The sequence below is a fragment of the Melanerpes formicivorus genome, unplaced genomic scaffold (assembly GCF_026170545.1).
Source record: "Melanerpes formicivorus ecotype bairdi unplaced genomic scaffold, bMelFor1.0.p_v2 SCAF_16, whole genome shotgun sequence".
Lineage (NCBI taxonomy): Eukaryota > Metazoa > Chordata > Aves > Piciformes > Picidae > Melanerpes > Melanerpes formicivorus.
The window spans coordinates 16,711,743-16,732,914 of record NW_027142368.1 but is presented as its reverse complement, the minus strand read 5'-3'; the positions used below and the strand labels follow the sequence as shown (position 1 = coordinate 16,732,914).

General features: G+C 49.1%; 1 protein-coding gene across 4 annotated transcripts in view; it reads left to right on the top strand.

The window, feature by feature from the left end:
• SHANK2 (SH3 and multiple ankyrin repeat domains 2) overlaps positions 1–21,172 on the top strand; it is a 294,358-nt gene that overhangs the window by 70,021 nt on the left and 203,165 nt on the right. For all 4 annotated transcript variants that reach the window (XM_068148423.1, XM_068148424.1, XM_068148422.1 and 1 more), the window contains one exon: positions 634–700. In XM_068148423.1, the coding sequence (XP_068004524.1) occupies positions 634–700 (67 nt within the window). The remainder of the gene's footprint in view (positions 1–633; positions 701–21,172) is intronic.

Here is a 21,172-nt window from a genome sequence, read left to right as displayed (position 1 = left end):
CCTTTCAGTTTCCTGGGGTGAGTGCAGAAATAAGGTCATTAAAAGCTCTTGCTGACACTAACTGTGCTCCACACACCTCCTGAGACCGTTTCAGCACTTTAAGCTTCCTTTGCATTATTCTTCATCCCTAGGATCTGTGCTCTTTCTTCAGGTAAGTAGAGAGGCAGGGGCAATTCCAGGGAAATGATATCCTTGGCGTGTCTGAGTCTGCTCCTGGAGCACTCCCCACACATCCTCACAGCTCCCAGAGCTTTGGGGGTGCTGTGTTTAGTGTCAAAAGCTGCCAGCTCTGCCAGCAGTCTCCTGAGGCATCCTCGCTCACAGCACTCCCGGGGGATGGGGGCCTGGCAGGGCTACAATGGCTCCAGCAGCTGCAGTGGCTCCAGAGATCATTCCTCAGCCTTGTGTAAAGTTCCTCTGCTGTGTGAAAATGCAAATAGGTGTGTGTGAAGCTTGCCAGGAGTATCACCTGCACCTTTCCCTGCTTAGGGAGTGATGAAATGAGGAATGATCACTTACTGAGTGCTGAGATGAAAACGTGTATGGAGTGTGTCAGTGAAGTCACCTGCACGTCTCCCTGCTGGCTAAGTGATGACAACACAGTAATTGGAGCTGTTTTCTTCAATCCTTTAGGTGGCTATAATAGCAGGAAACTTTGAGCTTGCTGAATATATCAAGAACCACAGGGAAGCTGATATTGGTAAGCAAAATCTTTCCAGACACTGCAAAGGGGCTGTGTGTGCTCAGCCCAGGACTTGGCAAGCTGTTCCATGTGCTCCTGTGGCAGCTCTGCCCCCAGGGCTGAGGGCACCATTGTCCCAGGGGGGATTTCAAAGGAACTTTGCTATGAAAGAGTGTGTGGGGGGGGGAGCTGAAATGTTTCTAAAGTATGCTTTAAAAATGAGAATTTGATAATGCAAGCAAGCAGGAGATGCTTTGTGAGTGTAAATGAGAGAGTGTTCAACAGATTAACTACAGATCCACATGCCTGGCAGAGCCAGGTTGGCTCTTGTAGCTCTCTGGGTTGGGATCAGCCTAAACCAGCTCTCAAGCACTGGTCAGAAGAGGGTGGGAGGGAATTGCTTCTCCACAGTGAAGTGAAGAGATGGCAGAATGTGCCCATCCATATCCATGCAACCATCTCCTCTCACTGCCTGTGCTGCGTGGTGCTGGGGGAAGGCATCAAGGGCCCCTGACAAAAAACAGCCTTCAGGTGCTTGAAAAGCTCTTTTTACCTACAGTCTTTTGCCAACCAAATAAAAAGGGGGTTGGCAAAAGTGATTTCTCACACAGTTTAATGAGCAGGCAGTGAAGCTGTTGAATTCAAGCTAATTGCAGTTCCTCAGAAACATGCTGGAGCTGAGCCTTAGGAGGTATTGCTTTTGGAGTGGGGGGCATGGGGGTGCTGTGTAGGTGCCTGCACTGACCCAGCTCAGGGATGTGAACCTGTGCCTGGGCAGCACTTAATTTACTTGGAAAACTAAGCCAGCTCACATAAAAGTTAGGACTGTGAAAGAGTTGCTCTGGATTAAGGCTTCCCTTCCATCTCTCTTCCTGGCTGCGTCTCATCTGCAGGGATAGAGTGAGAAACTCTGCCTGGTGATGTGGATTCTGGTGGCACTGTGAGAGTTGGAAGCACCACAGTTTGCAGAGTGTGCTCTGAGAAAAGTGAGCACACAGTGCCTGGAAGTTCTGCAGGAAAGTTCACCGAGTTGGGAAGGGTTTTCCCCAAGAGGGTGGCAATAATTCCCTGCTAGGACAACGAAGCTGGGGAAGGGGATAGAGAACAGGGCTGGTGAGGAGCAGCTGAGGGAACTGGGGTTCTTTATTCTGCAGTAGAGGAGGCTGAGGAGAGACCTCACTGCTCTCTACAGCTCCCTGAAAGGCTGGAGCGAGGTGGGGGTTGGGCTCTTCTCCCTCGTCTCAGGTCACACCAGGAGAGGAAAGGGCCTGAAATTGTGCCAGGGGAGGTTCAGGTTGGAGATTAGGGAAAAACCTCTTTGCTGCAGGAGTGGTCAGGGATTGGAACAGGCTACCCAGGGAGGTGGTGGAGTCCCCATCCCTGGAGGTGTTCTAGATTCACAGGATTAGTCCAAGACCTTCAGTGGTGGGTGTATAGCCAAGCAGGGTTTTCTGTGGTAGATTCAACAGCTGGACCCTGGGAGTGGTGCTCCTTTTACAGCCTTTTGGTGGGGGTAGTCTCTCCAAATCACCAGGAGAGGTGTGCAGGGGGAGGTGTGCCCAGAGGGCTGCTGTTGGTCTTCCCATGGTGCTGTTGTAGTGGTTTTAAGAGGGAAACTCCTGTTACCTCTTTTCATTGCTAAACCCTTCTGCCAGGCCAGCAGCTCTCCACAAGGGCTGCTGAAGGCCATCACAACCAGCCCCCTGTCTGTTCAGAGCAGGCAGTGTCACACCTCGTTTGAGACAAGGGTCATGAGGGGCTGCCAGCCCTGCCCTGCCACACACATTGCTTCCAGCCAGCAGAGGGCTGGGCTGGCACACCTCTCCAACGGGTCCCTGGCCTCCTTGTGCTGGGGGCTCCAGAGCTGGACACAGGACTCCAGGTGGGGGAGGATTGACTTGCAGCCTCTAATCTTACATGGTGAGGACCTACAGTGCCTGTGCCCATCTGGTTTGCCATGTGCTAATGAACGTTATTCTTAGCTGGTGCTGTTGTCCCAGACTCCTGTGGCAGGAAGTCACTTGTACTGGCAACGCAGGAGGCATTGTGTGGGTGTCTTCCAGCTTGTCAGTAGTCACAAAGCTGTTTCAAGTCCTCTTGCCAAGACTGCAATTCCAGGGCTCTAGCAGCAGCAGTGGAGTGCTTGTGCCTGATGGTCCTGTGCCCTGTGTGGCCTGAGCGAGCTGTGGTGCTGGGTGGCAGGGGGCACAGCTCAGGGGTGCCACTGCTGGTGCAGCACAGGGGTGAGGGTGCAGCAGGGATCCCCCAGCTCAGCACACTGCGCTCCACCAGCTCCCTGTAAACCAAGAGGCAGGCTTGAGTGCTGGGTCTGTCACTTCTGATCTCCTCCACCTTTGCCTGCCAATTATCCTCCTTTGGCATTCAGAGGGGAACGCTGCTGTAAGCTGTACGCAGAGCCTGGGATTGCTCAGCTGAGAAGAGGCTGAATTGCATGTCTTAGAGGAAGGGTTTTTCCTTTTCTTCTCTCTTGGTTTGGATCTGTGCCAGGCTGTAGTGCTAGGACTGTCTCTGCTGTTGAAGCTGATGGAGAAGCAGCTCAGGTGGAAAATGACCAGAGAAGCCTCCAGAAGTAGGGAATTCTCCTCTACAGCAGAACTACCAAATCTTTCTCCTGCAGATCCAACCCCACAGAGATTTTCCTTTGCTTTTTTGTTTAATTATAAAGCACTTAGGCCAGACAGATGTGTTGAAATGCTGAAGAACTGGGAGTGTAGAAAATTAGCTTCTCAACAGCAATCATGTCTCCACACCTCTTAAAAAAGGGAAAAAACCCACAAAAATAGCTATTTTAGAGCAAAGAAGGGCAGGAACAATGAAAAAGGCAAAAATAATGACCATGGAGTGATCTGACATCAGAATATGAGAGGTGTGTGGTGTCTGGTTATCTCACCCAGACCTTGCCAAATCAAACCATCTGCTTGGGGCTGGTGTGAGCATACTTGCTCAGTTCAGGCAGAGAGGTTAAGTCTGAGCTTCCCTTCTGTTGAAGGAAAATGGATTGAAATCTGTATCCAGACCAGAAGGTGGAGGTGCACTGGGCTCTCTACCTGATCATCTGTACAAAAGAACACAGAGGAGATTTTGGCAGTGAAGTTTCCCAGCTCTGTGACACTGGGCTGGAGAGGCCACTCAGATGGCTAAGCTGAATGTGTTTCAGGACAGGTGAAGGCCACTGAGGGCTTCAGAAGCAGGAGGGATCAGAGCTGGTGGAGCAGCAGAGGAGCCTGTACCACAGTGGTATAGAGCACACATCACAAGGGTCCTGCACCTTGTTTCTCCAGTTTGGAGAAAGCCTGGCTGCTCTCACCCCCTGCTCCTGGGTGGGTGCATCTTGCTGTCTCTTGGATAATGTCACAGAGAAAGCCCATGATGAAATGAGAGGAGGAGCCCTGGAATCCACACCTGCTGACTCTGCAGTGCATAAGTGTTGAGGCAAGGCTGCACTAAGCAGTTTTGTTTCTCTTTGGCTGTGAGCCCCCCACATCTCCCAGCAAACTCTAGATCCTGCTTCTGCATAGCCACCATCCCAGCAGAAAAATCTGGTTGCTCTTCCACCCTGCAGACAAGTTGGACCTGTTCTCCATGTTCAACATTGTGTCTCACACATGTTCTCAGAATCATAGAGTTGCTAGGGTTGGAAGGGACCTCAAGGATCAGCCAGTTCCAACCCCCTGCCATGGCCAGGGACTCCTCACACTAGATCAGGTTGCTCAGAGCCACATCCAGCCTGGCCTTAAAAGCCTCCAGAGAGGCTTTCACCACCTCCATGGGCAACCTGGTCCAGTGTCTCACCATCCTCATGGGGAAGAACTTCTTCCTTCTCTCAGCAAGTTACCTCTTCCTTACCTTCCTCCTTTTCCCACCATCAGTTGCCAGCTGGTCTTCATCTCAGGTAGTCCATCAGTTGCCTGGGGTGGGGGGGTGTGGGGTGGCCAGTGTGTTGAAAAAGTGGCATGAAAAGCATTTGGCACAGATACCTGGGTTTCAGTTGTGATTATTTATGTAATTGGTGCTGCCATTTCCAGAAACAGAGGGGGAAAACCCAAAGCCCTGCAAATGATTCCCCATGGCCTAGTGCAATAAAAGACACCTCGCAGCTGTCCTTTCAGACAGGGCTGCTGCAGCTCTGTGAGAGCAAATCAAACATAAAAGGTAAAGGATACAGAGGAGGAGAGGGGAAATAAAGGGATATTAGCAAAGGATTAAAACCAAGATCCAGATTTCATTGTATTTATCTCTTTTATGAGGTTCCTGCCATCAAGGGATCCCTTTGGTGTTCTTGGCACATTGGAAAGGTGAATGGAAATTGCCATGTCATTTACACAGGAGCTCTGCTTGAAACAAATGAAACTCCTGTTTTCCAGGCAGCAAGCAAACCTCCTACCCCAGGGCACAGGGAAACTTCTTTTGGTGAGCACTGTGAAATCCTTGGTCCAGCTTCTCAGGTTATTTCAATTCATCATGCCCCAAATTAGTCTTTTTCCTTTCTTTCCTTGAGGAATAACAACATCATCAAAGCAGGTTATTAGAATTGCCACTTACTTTGGTATCTTGCAGCTCAGTGGGTGGTGTTCCATCTTCTCTCCTGCTTTGAGGAGGGTGGACAGCACAGCCTCTGGTGGACAGCACAGCAGTTCCACAGCTTTAAAACAACAACAACAACTGCAATAATAATAATAATGGCCCTTTAAAAAGCTCTTTTATTTCAACTGGCTCTAGCACATGCATAGCTTCTTCAACTTTCTGCATTTATTTATTTGAAAGTAAAGAGAAAGTGATGGATTAAAAGCTGTGATGAATAGAAAAGTTAATCCCTGCTTGTTTTCATCCAGCCTGCAGCTGTCTGCGAGTAAATGAGCACAGCAGATCTAGGAAGCATTTGCTGCACAGAATTTGCTGTGGCTTCCATGGGATGGAGGTACAAAAAATCAATCATAAATGTGAGACTGGAGCTTTCATTAGACACAGATATGCAGATATTAAGCATGTTGCAGGCTGATAATCCTTTGCCTTGGATAACCTATTTTTAAACCGCTCTCTTTTTTCCCCCTGCCTTTGGTTCTTTGTGCTGAGATGCATTTTCAGATGGATTAAATGACATGGGTTGTTCTTCTTCGAGTGAACAAGGTTTGTTTTGTGTTGTGCCTCTTGTCCTTCGGCAGCTCTGCAGCTAGCAGTGACAGGATCCCTTTCTGGTTTATTTTCATCTGCTCTTTGCTTTGGGAAGATGAAGCCCTGGGAGCCGGCGTGCGAGTTGGGGTAGCTGATTAGCGGAGTAACTAAGGCTTGGATACTGTTGCTAGGCTTCGAGTCAGAGTTCCTGTATGGCTCTATAATTATGCAGAGATGTGTGTATGTGATGGTTTGTGCTTGCACAGGGATTTCTTGATTATTTCATCATTTTTTTCCCCCCCTTAATTTGATGTTGGGCAATCTGCTCACCCGCTAGGCTCAGCCCTTCCAACGCGCGCCCTGCGCCCTGCCAGTTGCGTTTTGAACCCAAGGTTTTCCCCTCGTTAGCAGAAGTATTTATTTGGGTTGGAACTGTGCCTGTGAACGTCTTCAAATGTGCATTTTATTGTCAGATAAGCAGAACAGGTCTCTCAAAGCAGGAGGATATTAGTTGGTTTGGGGTAAAATTGCTGTCCTAACCCATTTGCTGTAATTAGATCAGAGTGATTGAGGTCAGCACTTGTGGTTTTGCCGGCTGCAAGTGTCTCCGCGAAGTGCCAGCCAGCCTGGTGAATATTCTGTTTGTTTACTCATTGGGGGAGCCATGCAGGAGTTTTTCTTAAATCCCTGCAGAATGCTTCTCAAGTTTAGGGGAAATCATGTCTGGAAAGAGAAAGGCAGCACCGAGAAAGGGCAGCAAGCCTAAAGACTTACATCTACCAAGCTGCCGGCAGGACGCGAGGACTTTGTGCTGTTTCTGTGCCACGTTACTTAATGGAAGCTGAAGGGGCGCCAGGGTGTGGCACAGCCTGTTTGTCACTTGAACCTGGGTAACATTAACCTGTTTCAGGTGGCAGCGGGCATTTGAAGGTGGAAACAGGATGAGGTTGGTGTAGGCAGGATGGCAGAGAGAGCGAGCTCTCAGCTGCCCACGTTTTACACGAAGGTTCTGTGGTGCATTCTCACCACCCTGCCTTCCCCTTTGCTGTTTCTTTCAAACCCCTCTGCTAAACTCATCATTGTTTCTCCTGTCTGTAGGGAAAAACCCCCAAAGCTTTACATTAGTGACTTTTTTTAAGCTGGGTTGTAACCAGTTGGGTCTTTAATCGGTATGAAAAGAATTTGCTGCTGTTATTTATCTGTTGGTTTGTTGTTTTGTTGTTCCTCTGGAGAGTGGCAAGGAGCAGGACCTCAGATGCTCAGCCTTGCCTGTGCAGTAGCAAACAAATTGGAAAACTGGGAATTGTGCTCTGGTAAGGTAATTACAGCCCAGAATGTAGGACAGAGCTTGAAAAACTCCCAGCCCTTCTCTTTCACCCTTTGATCACAAGGCCTTTTTTCCCTTTCCCCCCTCCCTGTGTGTGTATTAGTAGCAGCCTGGGCAGTAAGTGGTTTTGCCTCAGAGTTTCAAGCCCCTTTTCAGAAGCTGTTTATTCCTGTTGCCCTTTGAAGTTGGGTGCATTCCGTGCCTGGAACCTGGGCCTGCCTGAGGAGGGGTGCAGCAAATCACCTGGGGGTTCCTTAGGCTGGTTTGAAGTGTTGAGTAGCAAAGGAGGTAGGGAGCTGATGACACCTAACTGCTGAGCTCAGTGCAGTAGGTTTCTGCATGGTTTGGCCTGGTTTTGTCAAGCAGTCTGTAAACCAGCCTTGCCAGCTGCCAGGTAGGCAGCAATTGCCACAGCTACTCCTCTTCAGAGTTTATTTTGCAGCCTGGCCAAGAACCACCTTGTAACTGAGCCCAAACTGAACAACTGGAGGAAGCTCAGCTCATCTCCAGCATCCTGGAGTTAGTTGTGATCTCAGGCAGGAGCTCTGTGGTCAGAGCAGTAGGTGCAGGTCATGCAGAGCTCATTGGCTTATCCCCTAAAGGTGTTTGAGGTGTTTGGGAAGGGTGGAAATTGGTTTGTGTTTTGGGTTTTACACCCAAATTGAGTCATTGAGTGGGTTGCCCTGTCTTCCACAATTCTGGTGAAGTACCCAAGAGGATAATGCCATGGAGCTGAAGAGGCAGCTCAAGGGGCATGGTGTGAGCAGAGAGCAGTGCAAGCGCCTCAGAACTCAAGTGCTGACATTTTGAACTCCTGTTGCAGCCAGACTGGGACTTAGGAGAATGATTTTGGGTTATTGCTTGTGAGTGAAATTCCCAGTGGTGGTCAGCCTGCTGGTTGGATCCTCCTATCCCTGTAGCTCCCCTTGTAGTTGCTGAAAGGGGTCAGCAGATGATCCAGCCCTTGGGAGACCCCTTCTCAATTCAGTCTGTGACATGGTCCCTGGTCCTGCACCAGGGTCCTCTTCAGGGAGCAAGGGCAGGGACTGGAATAAATTGAGGAGATGAATTAGACCAAGGGGGTGTGAAAAGACAGATTGGGGTTTCTGTGGACTTAACATTTGTGCAGTCATCTCCAGCTCAGTTTTGTAGGTCACAGATCATAACCCTGGAAGGGGTTTATATGCTCACACTGTCGGAACCTCTCCATGGTGCAGATTACAGAATTGAGCCTAATTCCTGCCTGGGCTGGATTATAACTGGAGGAAGCATTTGGTCTTGTTAAAGACCTGTGAGAATGGAAATAGGATTTGGAAAATTGCATTGTGAGATTCTGATGGGTTTGGACCCATCTGTTAATTGTTCTGGAGTTGATTACCCCTTCATTAAACAGGTTTCTCTTGTTCCTGATACCAGCTGGTCTGTCTGCAGCCACTGGACCCTGCAGAGGCCTGAGCCTTTGTGGTGTCTGTGCCCATCATTCTCTTCCAAACCCAGTCCCTCCTGAGTGTCAAGGGGCTGCTCCCAGCTATTAGAGAGATGTAAAACTTGAGTGGAGGTCTGCACTGAGTATGAGAAGCTGCCCTGGGCTCTGTGGGCTGTATGGCCACTGAGCAGCATTATCTTACTTGCCTTGCTGCTGACTTTGTGCTCTGCATCCACTAAAACCTGTGTCCCCAGACTGTCTACAGCAGGGCTTCTTCTAGGAGGGTACATGCTTGGGCAGGATGTGACCAGTGCTTTTCACTCATGGGATGTATAGGATCACAGGGTGTTAGGGGCTGGAAGGGACCTCCAGAGATTGAGTCCAACCTCCCTGCCAGAGCAGCACCATAGAACCCAGCACACAGGAATGCATCCACATGGGGCTTGAATGTCTCCAGAGAAGGAGAGTCCACAACCTCTCTGGGGAGCCTGTTCCAGTGCTCTGTGACCCTCACAGTGCAGAAGTTCCTCCTGATGTTGAGGTGGAACCTCCTGTGCTGGAGTTTATACCTATTGCTCCTTGTCCTGTCAGAGGGTGCAGCTGAGCAGAGCCTGTCCCTGTCCCCTCCCTCTTGACCCCCAGCCCTCAGATCTTTAGAAACATTTATTAAATAGGTCTCAGTGAAGGAAAGAGAAGGGTTTGGCTGGCAGTGGTTTGGATATTAGAGGTTCCATACCTAGTAAGATAAGGCTGGGAGCCTCCAGTGCAGCTCTGAGGTTTGAGTCAGCCCAAGAAGGGTTTCTGCAGAAGCTGAGTTGTTTGGAGTCTCTCACAGAGAGCTGCAGCGTTCCTGGAAAGCTGATGTATGCTCTTGGAAACATTTTTCAACACGAGCCTTGAGCTCTCTAAGGTTGTGTTAAATGCTCTGTGGGATGTCAAGCAGTGGCACAGTGAAGCCAGGTCAAAAATAGAGGTAGGACAGATGCAGAAATAGATGTGTGCAGAATCCCATGGCTTTCTGCCTCTCCCAGTTACAGTGCTGAGAACACAAAGAGATGAAAGAACACGAAATAGCTGCCAGAGTTAAAAAAGGAAAGGGTGAAATAGAGATTGATGGCAACAGTCAGGGATGCCTCCTGAGGGGAAAGTCCTGTGCTTCCCACAGGAAATGCAGAAACACCACCAAAAAAAGAAAGAGAAGGAAGAAAGAAAGTCTCAATGGAATGCCAGCCTTGATGCTGAGCACAGCAGCACTCCATCACAAGGCCTTTTGGGCACCCAGTCCTTTCCTGTGTGCAAGGAGCTGACAGAGCTGGGAGTGGAGGCTCAAGGGTGGGTTGGTGACTTGGGGACAGGTGGACTTCTGTGTGCCAGTGCTGATCTTAATTGTTGCAGTGTTGAAAAGAATTGGGTGCACTGGCATCTGGGGAAAGGACCATCTTCCATGGGCTGGTTGGATCGGGGTGAGGGTAGGAGCCCTCACCCCTGGAGGTGTTCAAAACCTCTGCAGACATGGAACTTTGGGACATGGCTTAGTGGGCACAGTGGCGTTGGGTTGATGGTTGGACTCAGTTTTCTCAGAGGTCCTTTCCATCTGAAATGTGCTTCTGTAGCCTTCAAAGGCAGCAGCAGCTTGGGTATGTTATCCATCATATAAACCAGGTATTGGCATGAGTAAGAATTTCTGCAGGAAGGCAAAGCCAGGCTGTTGTCTGAGCTCAGGGACTGCCTGGATGATGTTTTCCTTTCAGATGGGTACAAAACCCCTCTTTTATCGTCCATTTTAAACAGGCTTGCTCCACTCTGACTCCCTTGCTTGGAACTCCTCTTTCTATTGTGCTCAATTTATATTTCTCTCATTTTTTACCAGCTAAACATCCTGGTTTTCTTCCCCCTCCCCAGCTGGTTTATCCAAATGAAGTTGATGTTATGTTTTCCCTTGTATTTACTGTGGGGTCTGGGACTTCTCTGCAGCAATTTGTTTTGCATGCCCTGTGAATAATCTGCTTTTCATACCAAGGTGGTAATGCCAGCCTCTTAGTGCAGGCTGATCTTGTGAAAATGCATTCCCTTGCAAAGGCACTGGTACCCTCAGAGAGGACCATTTGTTGTCAAATTATAGCTGAGGCTTGATGAAGGGCTAGGCTTTGAAGCACGCTGCTTTATGGGAGTGTAATGCTTCACACTGGATTTCACACTGGTGGCAATCTTCACTCCATTTATAGCTCAGTCTCCTGGGCTGTGTCTGAGCTGACAGCCTTTCCCTCGGAGTGCAGGATAAGCTCTGGCTTTCTGCAGTCAAGGTTTTGTCACACTGTGGAAGATGTCTCAGAGTAAACACTTTCCAAGTATTTAACTCGCAGCCTTAGGATCTTGGACAGAGCTCCCAGGGGAGTCTGAGGCCACTGAAACTCCCTGAACCACTTCTGTCACTCCTTCTGTTTTGATGAGCTGCTGTTGGGAGATGATCATTTTGTTCTCTTCTGTTTCACTGCCAGATGTCCACTTCATTGACACCCACAAGGTTTCAGATGATTTTTCCCTGTCTTGTGGTTGTAAGGGCAGTGGATGTGGGCAGATGTTTTGTTTGCTGGCTGGCCTGGCTCTCTCCAGCGCAAGCAGTGGTCCTAAAGCCTGTCCATGTCCTATGTCTCCATAGGAACTGGGCTTTAAGGGCATCAGAGAAATCATTACCTTGGGCTTTGAGTGCTTTGTGTTTGGCATTGTGTGCTTGCAGAAATAGCTGGAAATGTAAACTACTCCTGAAGATAGTAATGGGAGACCGTTTAGGGGTGGCACACGTGGTTAAGGGAGGGCAAATTACCTTTCCCCAGCTCCTAAGTTAAGCAATTCAAGTCTTTAGTTACTGGCCTGTCCAAACCTGGGGCTGTGCTTGGATGTCACTATAGGTGTGAGTGCAAATAGATCAGCTGCTTGCAGAATGAGCTTTTGCTCTGCAGCAAGACATTTCTTGTGGAGGTGTGGAAGTCCACGTGCTCTGCTCCCTGTCCACTGGTGCTGAAATAATTGCTCAGATGCTTTTTCCCTAGCAGGCAGAATTAGGGTAGCACCTTGGCTCGGGAGAGGTTGCAGAGTAAATGCTGTCCTGCAGAGGGGCTGTAATTGGGTGAAATCCATGCTTGAATGAAAACCACAGAGGATTTATTGACTTGAAGAGCCACAGCATTAAGTTTGCATTGTTTGTGTGCGTAGGAGGATCTCTGCTTTTCTCTTAATTAGGTATTTCTACTAACTCCAGCAGGCTAGGACTTCAGTACCCTAGTAAAGATACCAGCCTGAAACTGTCATCCTAGTTGGCTGCCTTTCAGGAGCAAGGAAATATTGAATGCCCAGATTTTATTCCTCCCCCTGAAGCAGTCTCTTAAAACCCTCTCCTATTACTTGATAAATTTTATTCTCTCTCTCTCTAATCTTTTGTAGCTTTTCCTACTTGGGAAACTGCCTCTTGTGTCTCTTTGAAACATCTGAGATGGCAAAATTTGCCATGAAGCCTGTGATGTGTTTGCAGTTTTAAATGTGCCTTATCAAATCTATAATTTAACACAAATCATTTATTTATCCCGAGGAAATTATTTGCTGCTCCTGAAAACAAACAGAAGGCCTTCCAAGGGCAGGCTGTCAGCTTGCTGGTTGGTGTGTGGAGTCTCTCTGACAGCCAGCCCCCAGCATTGCTGGCACTGCAGGCACCGAGGGGGGGGTGGGTGCTTTTTGCCCTGAGGAAGTGAATTCCTTCCCTGTGCACAGCTGCTGCTCTTCCTACACAGCCCAGCCGTGGTGTGAGGGGTCCTGCAGAGAGGAGAGGCCCAGGAGCCCACAGAGACTTGCCGGACCTGCTGCTGTAGAGGCTGATCCTGGCTCAGCCTTTGCCTTCCAAAGGAAATCACAGAATCACCAAGGTTGGAAGAGACCTCAAAGGTCATTGAGTCCAACCTGTCACCACAGACCTCATGACTAAACCGTGGCACCAAGTGCCACACCCAATCCTCTCTTGAACACCTCCAGGGATGGTGACTCGACCACCTCCAATGGCTGACAACAATGGCACATTCCAATGGCCAAGAACTCTCTCTGGGAAGAATTTTCTCCTCACCTCCAGCCTAAACTTCCCCTGGCACAGATTGAGACTGTATCCTCTTGTTCTGGTGCTGGTTGCCTGGGAGAAGAGACCAACCCCCACCTGGCTCCAACCTCCCTTCAGGTAGCTGTAGACAGCAAGAAGGTCTCCCCTGAGCCTCCTCTTCTCCAGGCTAAACAACCCCAGCTCCCTCAGCCTCTCCTCATAGGGCTGTGCTCAAGGCCACTCCCCAGCCTCGTTGCCCTTCTCTGGACATGTTCAAATGTCTCAATGTCCTCCTTAAACGGAGGGGCCCAATCCAATCCCTCCTGCACAAGGACAACCTTGTAGCACTTGCCCAGATGTCTGGGGTCCCACCTTGCAAGCAGTCAGAAGAGGCTGTGAGTCCACAGAAATTTGGGTGTTAGTCCCAGTTTATCTTTACCCTCCTTTGGAGGGCTAAGCTTTTCATTTTGGGTCAGAGCATGGTTGCTCTCGCCAGCTTCATTAACACTCTGGAGAATGCCAGGTGCTAAAGAGCTCTATTTCTGCTGCACAGATCAAGTGTGTCTGCTTCCTTGTGGCCTATTTTTACATGTTTCTTCGTTCCAAGACTAGGAAAAGCTGTGAGGGGAACAAAGAGATTGCAAATAGCCAGAGAAAACTGCTGTGATGTTATTACAGGGGAAGAAAGGGAAGGATGTATCTGTGAGACTCCCTTTCTGGGAGGGCAGGGGATTAAAATGGAAGGCAGGAAATGATGCATTATAAACCCAAATAAAATAGCCAGTGGGAGAGTGCACTCTCTTAGCTGTGTTTCATCAGGCAATTGACTGCTTCCAGATAATTCTCTGCATAGTGCTTTTTAGGCCTTTGAATAAAGGATTCTCAAGTATCAGTGACTCAGAAATGTTCTTCTTTAGCCACAGGTATTCCAAACACTCTTGGTTAGAGTTCCATATGAAGCAGTTACCAGCAGAAGGATGTTGAGGACTCTGATGGCTCTTTCTCCCCAGCATATGGGCAGCCTGGAGAAGAGAAGGCTCCAGGGAGACCTCAGAGCAGCCTTCCAGCATTCAAAGAAGGCTACAGGAGAGCTGGAGAGGGACTCTCCATGCAGGCATGGGGGAAGGGGGATGGCTTCAAGCTGGAGGAAGCTGAATGAGGCATTAGGAAGAAATGATTCTTTTCCCTGAGGGTGGTGAGGCACTGGAACTTGTTGAGGAGAGATGTTGTAGAGGTTCCAAGCCTGGAAGTGTTCAAAGCCAGGCTGGATGATGGCCAGCTGACTGGGCTGGAGGGAGGAAGGGGAATGCTCTGTTCCTTTGGGCAGAAGCTCTCTTCAGGAGGAGACTTGATAGGGTGCTTGGTTGCATGGTTTGGTTGATGAGGTGGGTTGGGTTAGTTCATAGGTTGGGTGCAATGATCTTGAAGGTCTCTTCCAACCTGGTTTATTCTACCAAGCCATCAGCCAATGCAGGGAGTCTGAAGCAACCTGCCTCAAAGGGTAAGGACTGGGATCTTGCTGTGTGGTAGCTGATGGAGAGTTGATACTTCTGGGGTGGAAAGCCAGGAAAACAGCAGAGAACCACTTGGGATGCCTTTCAGTAAGGTAAATTTCCTGAGACTAAGCTGACTAAATGGTTTCAGTTCTTCAGCTGTGCAATCACACATGACTTCTGCCATGTCCAGAAGCTTGGAGGGGGTAGCAGTTCCTGGGGACTTTTTGATGGTGTGGTGGACTTGATGCCATGACCTTCCCCAGCAGCAGTGGGCTTTGCTCATTGCCTTCCTTCCATTTCCTTATTTCTGCAAGATCAGTGACAGACTTATCCACAACACAGGGGTGGAGGCTTTGAAGGTTCTCCTTTCTGAGGGCTTTTTCTTTGCTGGAAGTTAAAGTCATGGAGTGCCTGTTAGGAAGCCTGGGATATTGCAGTGGTTTGGAGGGCAGAGTCCCCTCCTGGGGCAATGCTCTGGTTGCTGTGGTGCTGTGTTCTAAATGCTCTGCCACAGCATCCTGCAGGTGCCCACCGTGGCTGCTGCAGGTACCCACAGTGCCCTCTGCACCTTCCTCTTCACCAGGCTGCTGCCTGACACCCCTGGCTACCACCAGAGAATCAGCTGCAGTTTATTTGGTGCCAGCTGATGAGGGAATTAGTTCAGTGGCTGGGGGAAGATTCTCTGTTGTTATGCAAGTGACACATCGTGCTCTGCACTAAGGAAGTGTAAATCTGGGTAAAACCCACAGAAATTAGTATGGATTTAGGCTACTGCCTTATCTTGGGGTGTGTTTGGGTTGTCTCTTGGAAAAGAAACACACAAACAAACCCAACAAAATCTATTGAGTCTCTTCCTGGCAGCTGGTGGCCTGTGTCCTGTGCCTCTGCAGATTAACAAAGAGCCCTGCTGCTCCTCTGGGCTGCATACTGTCCAAGGGTCTAGCTTGGGACTTCAAAAAGGCCTTTAAAACCCAAGACCCACAACTGGGTTAGGTTCAGCATTTGATTAAGGATGTGTCCTGGACATAGGGAGATCAACATTACCTTTGCCAGACCAGCTCAGCTGGAAGCAAGTGAAGTTGTATTGACAGGCAAAACTACAATCTACAAGGAATGCAATGACTCTGGGCAGAACATCCAGGATTTACAATATTTACAATGAACAAACAACACAAAACTCCCCCTGGTCGAAGAGCAGGAGAGCTGTGCCTCTGCCCCCATGCCCCCTGCTCAAAAGGGAGAAAGTAGTGGTTAGACTTCACCAAGACAACGCAGCCAAGGTCAAGCAGAAGCAGATTAGCCTCCCTCCAGAGCACGAAGCAAGCAGAGAAGAGGAAGATTGTTATAGAATAGAATTAACCAGGTTGGAAAAGACCTTTGAGATCATCAAGTCCAACCTATCACCCAACACCATCTCATCAGCTAAACCATGGCACCAAGTGCCTTATTCAGGCTCTCCTTAAACACCTCCAGTGATGGTGACTCCACCACCTCCCTGGGCAGCACATTCCCATGGCCAATCTCTCCTTCTGGGAAGAACTTCTTCCTAACATCCAGCCTAAACCTCCCCTGGCACAGCTTGAGACTGTGTCCTCTTGTTCTGGTGCTGGTTGCCTGGGAGAAGAGACCAACCCCCACCTGGCTGCAACCTCCCTTCAGGTAGTTGCAGACAGCAAGGTCTCCCCTGAGCCTCCTCTTCTCCAGGCTAAGCAACCCCAGCTCCCTCAGCCTCTCCTCCCAGGGCTGTGCTCCAGACCCCTCCCCAGCCTCCTTGCCCTTCTCTGGACACAGGCAATCCTGCAGCAGACATTTCCCCAATGAAACAGCCCAGAGTTCTCTTTGGGTTTCCTTTTCACTCCCAGTAGTCCTTTATTTATGTTTCTCTACTTTTCTGCTTGGAATCTGTAACAGCATTTCAGAGGCACAGCCTGCAACTGCCCCCAGTGCTGCTGCAGTGTGAGGTGCCAGGGGAAGCTGCAGTGCTCTGCAGGGCACTGGGCTCCCAGGGAGGAGGAGCAGCGACGCCGCTTCTGGAGTGCGAACTCCGTGACGTAAGCTTCCCATCCAGCTCCCACAGCTTACCCCAGCATATGGCTGAGACACTTGGGTACCATCCCCACCACAACAGCCTCTCCTTTTGGAATGGCCTTTGCTGCTCACAGATGAATTGCTTTTGTCATCTGCTGCTTTTTTCCTTTTATGTTGTGTTTTTAAAGTAAAGGTTTTGGGGAGTTTTTGCTCCCCCTCTCCCCTCAGTGTTTTAATAACCATGCTCAAGTCCATTAAGCTTTCTAGAAACTAGAAGGAAATAGGAAAACAATGAGTCATTAAAATACATGTTGTGGAGGATTAAATTCTCTGCTCTGGTTGAATTGCTTCCAGGCAGTGAGGAGAAGTCAGCCAAGAGATTTGCTTAAGGAAGCCTTGGAAATTTAGCAAGGTTGGGTTGGGTTGGGTTGGGGTTTTTATTGGGTGGTTTGTTATGTCTTCTGGTTGCTTTGTTGTTGTTGTTGCTGTGGGGTTTTTGTTGTGTTTGGGGCTGCTTTTTTGGGGGCTGGGTTTTGGGGTTTGGTGTGTTGGGGTCTTTTTTTGGTAAATATCCCTAAAATTGGACTTTGGAAGTACCATAGAAACATAGAATGGTTTGGTTTGGAAGGGACCTTAAAGGATGATTTAGTTCCAATCTCCTGCCATGAGCAAAGATAACTCCTATTAGACCAGGTCCCTGCTGTGAGCAAGGGCATCTCCTACTAGACCAGGTCCCTGCTGTGAGCAAGGGCATCTCCTACTAGACCAGGTCCCTGCTGTGAGCAAGGGCATCTCCTACTAGACCAGGTCCCTGCTGTGAGCAAGGGCATCTCCTACTAGACCAGGTCCCTGCTGTGAGCAAGGGCATCTCCTACTAGACCAGGCTGCTAGAAGTCATCCAAGTGATCTCAGCTAGGTGAGAGGGGGCTGTGCTGGCAGGGGTGAGCAGAGGGTGATGCTTGTGGGTGGCACTAGGGTTGAGGTCAACTCCTTTGACCATCAGTGGTAAAATAAGGCAGGTTTCTGCACTCCTCTGAAGTCCTTGCCACTCCAGATCAGCATTTGATGAAGCAGCTTCCATGAGCAGAGCTCTTTAAAGGGGTGAAATGCTGGAGTCCAGGATTTGTTTCATGGGGTGTCAGGCTCATATGTGGATAGATCATTAGAGGTCATCATCAAACCACTACCAGCCCCTGCCTTACCTTCCTTCTACAGATCTCTAGGTGTGGAATGAAAAGAAATGGATTTGAGTCATGAGAGTTCATGTGTGCAATAGAATCATGGAATGGTTTGGGATGGAAGAGATCTTTAAAGGCCATCTTAGTCCAACCTCTCTGCAGCAAGCAGGGATGTCCCCAGCTAGAGCAGGTGGTGTGGGGTGGTTATCTTCTGACAGCAGCCTGTTATGATGTGAGTTGGAAATCATTACAAAGCAAGGTTTGAAACCAGTTTCCAGAAGAGAAGTGATGCTTTTGGGGTGCTGATTTTCCTGCTGGTACCTGGAATGTCTGACATTCAGAGTTCCTTTTTGTCTCGGGCAGTGTGAGAGCCCTGGATGGAAGGGCTGCAAAAGCAGATGACTTCAACAGGGTTTGGGTCCACCTAGACAAGCCATGTTTGATTGGTTTTCTCTGTCATTTCCCACCTTCTAATTCCAGAGTTGGGACAAGAAGGTTTTCTGCTGTTATTTATCATTCAGTCATTTCATGAGATCAGATCTAGGGCTGCCAAGAGAATTTTTGGGTTCAGCCAATTGTTGAACTAAGTAAGTGGCTGATTAAATCTGGCTGCCTTTTCTTTTGCCTTGCAAGTGTCTTGTCTGAAAAACAAACCTCAGTTGCCACTGAAATAAAACCCCTTTTGCTGGGGGGGGGAAGCTGCACTGCTGAAATATCAACAGTGTGTAATGATTCGGAGAGTTACAGCTATTAAATGCTGCTCGAGGACATTAATGCATGGAGTTTCCACTGCCTGAGTTTGCATCAATGAGAGTAAATTGGGATGCAGGAAAATACTTCAGGTTTGTGTCAGTTTCCTGGGAAATTTGCCCAGGGTAATTTGTATCAGCCTGCACAAAGAGGGTGCATGGCTCTGCTGCCCACAGCAGCTGCTCAGGGCTGGTGTGTAGCTGCTGAACAGGCAGCTGGGCTTTCAGTTTCTCACTGTGATTTAAAAATCAGTTATTTGATTTTTGTCCTTCTCTGCTCTTACTGGTTGCTGCTGCATGCTCCCAAAGGTGAGGAAATGGTTGTTATAAATCATGGTCTAAGGAAATTCCCCTTGGAGCTTGCTATTGAAACTGAAGCAACAGCAACAACTGCTTTCCTCACTGGAAAAAAATATTATATGACTTCAATATTTGTCTTTATGCTTGGCTGGGGAAGAGCAGCCCCAGAAGGGATCTGGTCAGTGTTCAGCAAGAGCTAAAGAGGATGGGGCCAGACTTCTTAGTGCTGCCAGTGACAGGAGCCACAGACTGGAACCCAGGAGGTTCCATCTGAACAGGAGGAGAAACTTGTTTGGTGTCAGGGTGCTGGAGGCCTGGAGCAGATTGCCTATAGAGGTTAAGTCTTCCTTGGAGAGCTTCTGACCCTTAGCTGGACAATGGGATCCTGGGCGAGCTGCTGTTGGGGCCCTGCTGGAGCAGGGAGGTTGGACTGGATGATCTCCGAGGGTCCCTCCCATGCCCCAACTTGCTAGGATGCTGTGATTCTGTGACTGAAGTTTCCTGGTCAGTAGTGAGTGTAACTGTGGGCAGTGCTGCACTGAGCACAGGCTCTTCATCAGTAAGCCAGAGATCAGGTTTTCTGAGGTGTGCAGAACCACCAACCTGCTTTTGTTGTCGGGGCGAGAATCTGCTCGAATGCACATCAAGAAAGGGACCTTCTGAGATCCTGGTTGGAGGTCGGGGCTTTTGCCAGCCCTCCAGGAGCAGGACAGTTCCCAGACTGCGCTGCAGCAGGCGCCGCTGCCGTCGGGGCTGGGATGCCCGCGGCAGGCTCCCGCCGGCGGCGTGGAGGAGGTTCGGGAGTTGTGAATGATCCCCGCTCCGAACTGCTTCCCCTTGCTTTGCATTTGGTTCTGAGCTGCTTAAGCACTGGTAGCTTATTCCCGTGTTCCTGGTGAATAATGCATGAGGGTATGTAAGTGGCTGTTCCTTGCCTGAGTGGGCTGCAGATGAGAAGTGTCAGCTCCTCTGCAGCATTAATGTGCATTTGCTTCTCGGGTTAAAGCTGCGGAGAGCCTAGCTCTGCTTTTTTGGGGGTAACTCCTACAAGTGCCAAAATATTGGCAATGTTTGCTTTTTCTCTTCCTTCCCCTTTGAATACCTGTTATTACAATGAAAAAGTCAGTTGCCAGCTTTCCATCACAAGCTGCTTCTCCTTGGGACTCTCCAAGATTTGTCTCCAATTGCTGTACCTGCTGCTTGATGAAAACGATCAGGAACAGGGGGGTTGTGTTTGGGAGGTTTTTTGGTTGGTTGTGGGGTTTTTGTTTGTTTGTTCTATTTTCTGCCATTTACTTGAGTGACTCAGAACACTGATTCCTTCTTGCACCTCCTTGCTCTTCAGCCTGTCCCAATGGGATAATCGGGGTATCCTTTCCTGCCCGAGCAACCTGGATGCACATAGGTGAATTTCTTGTGTCTAAGATGTGCAGCTTTTCGTGTAGGGAGATCTAAACCCACATGGAATGCTGCAGTAATTGAGGCTGCGCTGAGATCCGCCCAGCATCCACTTAGTAAATTAATAAGGGGAAGACCCGAGGTGGTTTTCTCACTAAGGGGCATTTCGGCATCTTTTGTGTTGTTAATCGCTTGCCTCAGCCCCTGGGGTAGGCAGATCCTGTTCTCCTTTGTCAAATCTTTTCTATTCCAGAATGCTGGAGAATTGAAGCACAGTGATGGTTCTTGCTGGTGGTTTGGGGCTTAGAATTATCTGTTCAAGATCGCAGTCTGGTCCCTAGAGCATCCAGACTCTGCAACTTTGATGTCATGGGGCCATTCAAACCCAAATATTTAACTGAAGGGGTGGAAACTTCCGGAGGTGTACCTGACTCACCAAATCCTTTGGAAAATGGGGTTTGATAGGAGAGTCCTGGCGGGGGAGAGGGGAATTGGGTAGGGAAAACTTCCTAAAATATGAAACCATGCCACTGAACTCCAGCGTCCTGTGAAATAGAACTCCTCCAAACTGCCCAAATGTGACAATGCCCCCGGAATTTGCAGCCATCCAGCCCTGAGCTGCAGAGCAGTGTGTTTTAAAGCAGTGCTTCCCAGCTAACTGCGGGCTGATATCCTCAGATAAAAGATTGAAAGCTGTGAAACTGGAGAGGCTGCGTAGTAAACAAGGCAGCAGGTTGTGCAAATGCTTAGAAAGCAGAGAGAGTTTAATAGCTCTGATAACAGAATCCCACAGACAGTCAGAGACAGCCCTCGGCGTGTTTCAGGGATTTTATTTCCATGGTATTTGGCGTAGAGACATTGACAGCTGCAGAGCAAATAGGTGGCAGAGAAGTACCTTGCTTAGAAGGGTTGGGTTTGACTGGTGCCAGGTAGCCCAGGTTGAATTTTGGGGATCAGAAACCAAAGAGCAATGGAGAGGAGAAAGATGAAAGATAATTTGAGGAGATGTGAGTCAAGCTTGAAATAACTACAAAGCATGGTCTGGGAGCTGTTTGCCAGGAAGAGAACTTCTGGTGCCATTGGTTCTGCAGTTCCAGTGCTACCAAGGCAGGGTTGAGGGGGGAGGGTGCTGGGGGGGGGTCTCATCCACCACCACACAAAGTGGGGCCCTGGCTTTCCTGTGTCATTCTGAAAATGACACAGCCCTTTCATTGCTCCAGATGTATGGCTGAGAGATTCCAGTCTTCCAAGCCCTCTGTCATCTTCCTCTGCCATCCTTGATCACTTGCAACATCCTTTGTTACCTCCCATTGCCTCGTTTTTCATTCTTCATTTCGTCTACGAAGTGGCAGCAGGGTAGGAGAAGCTGAGAGA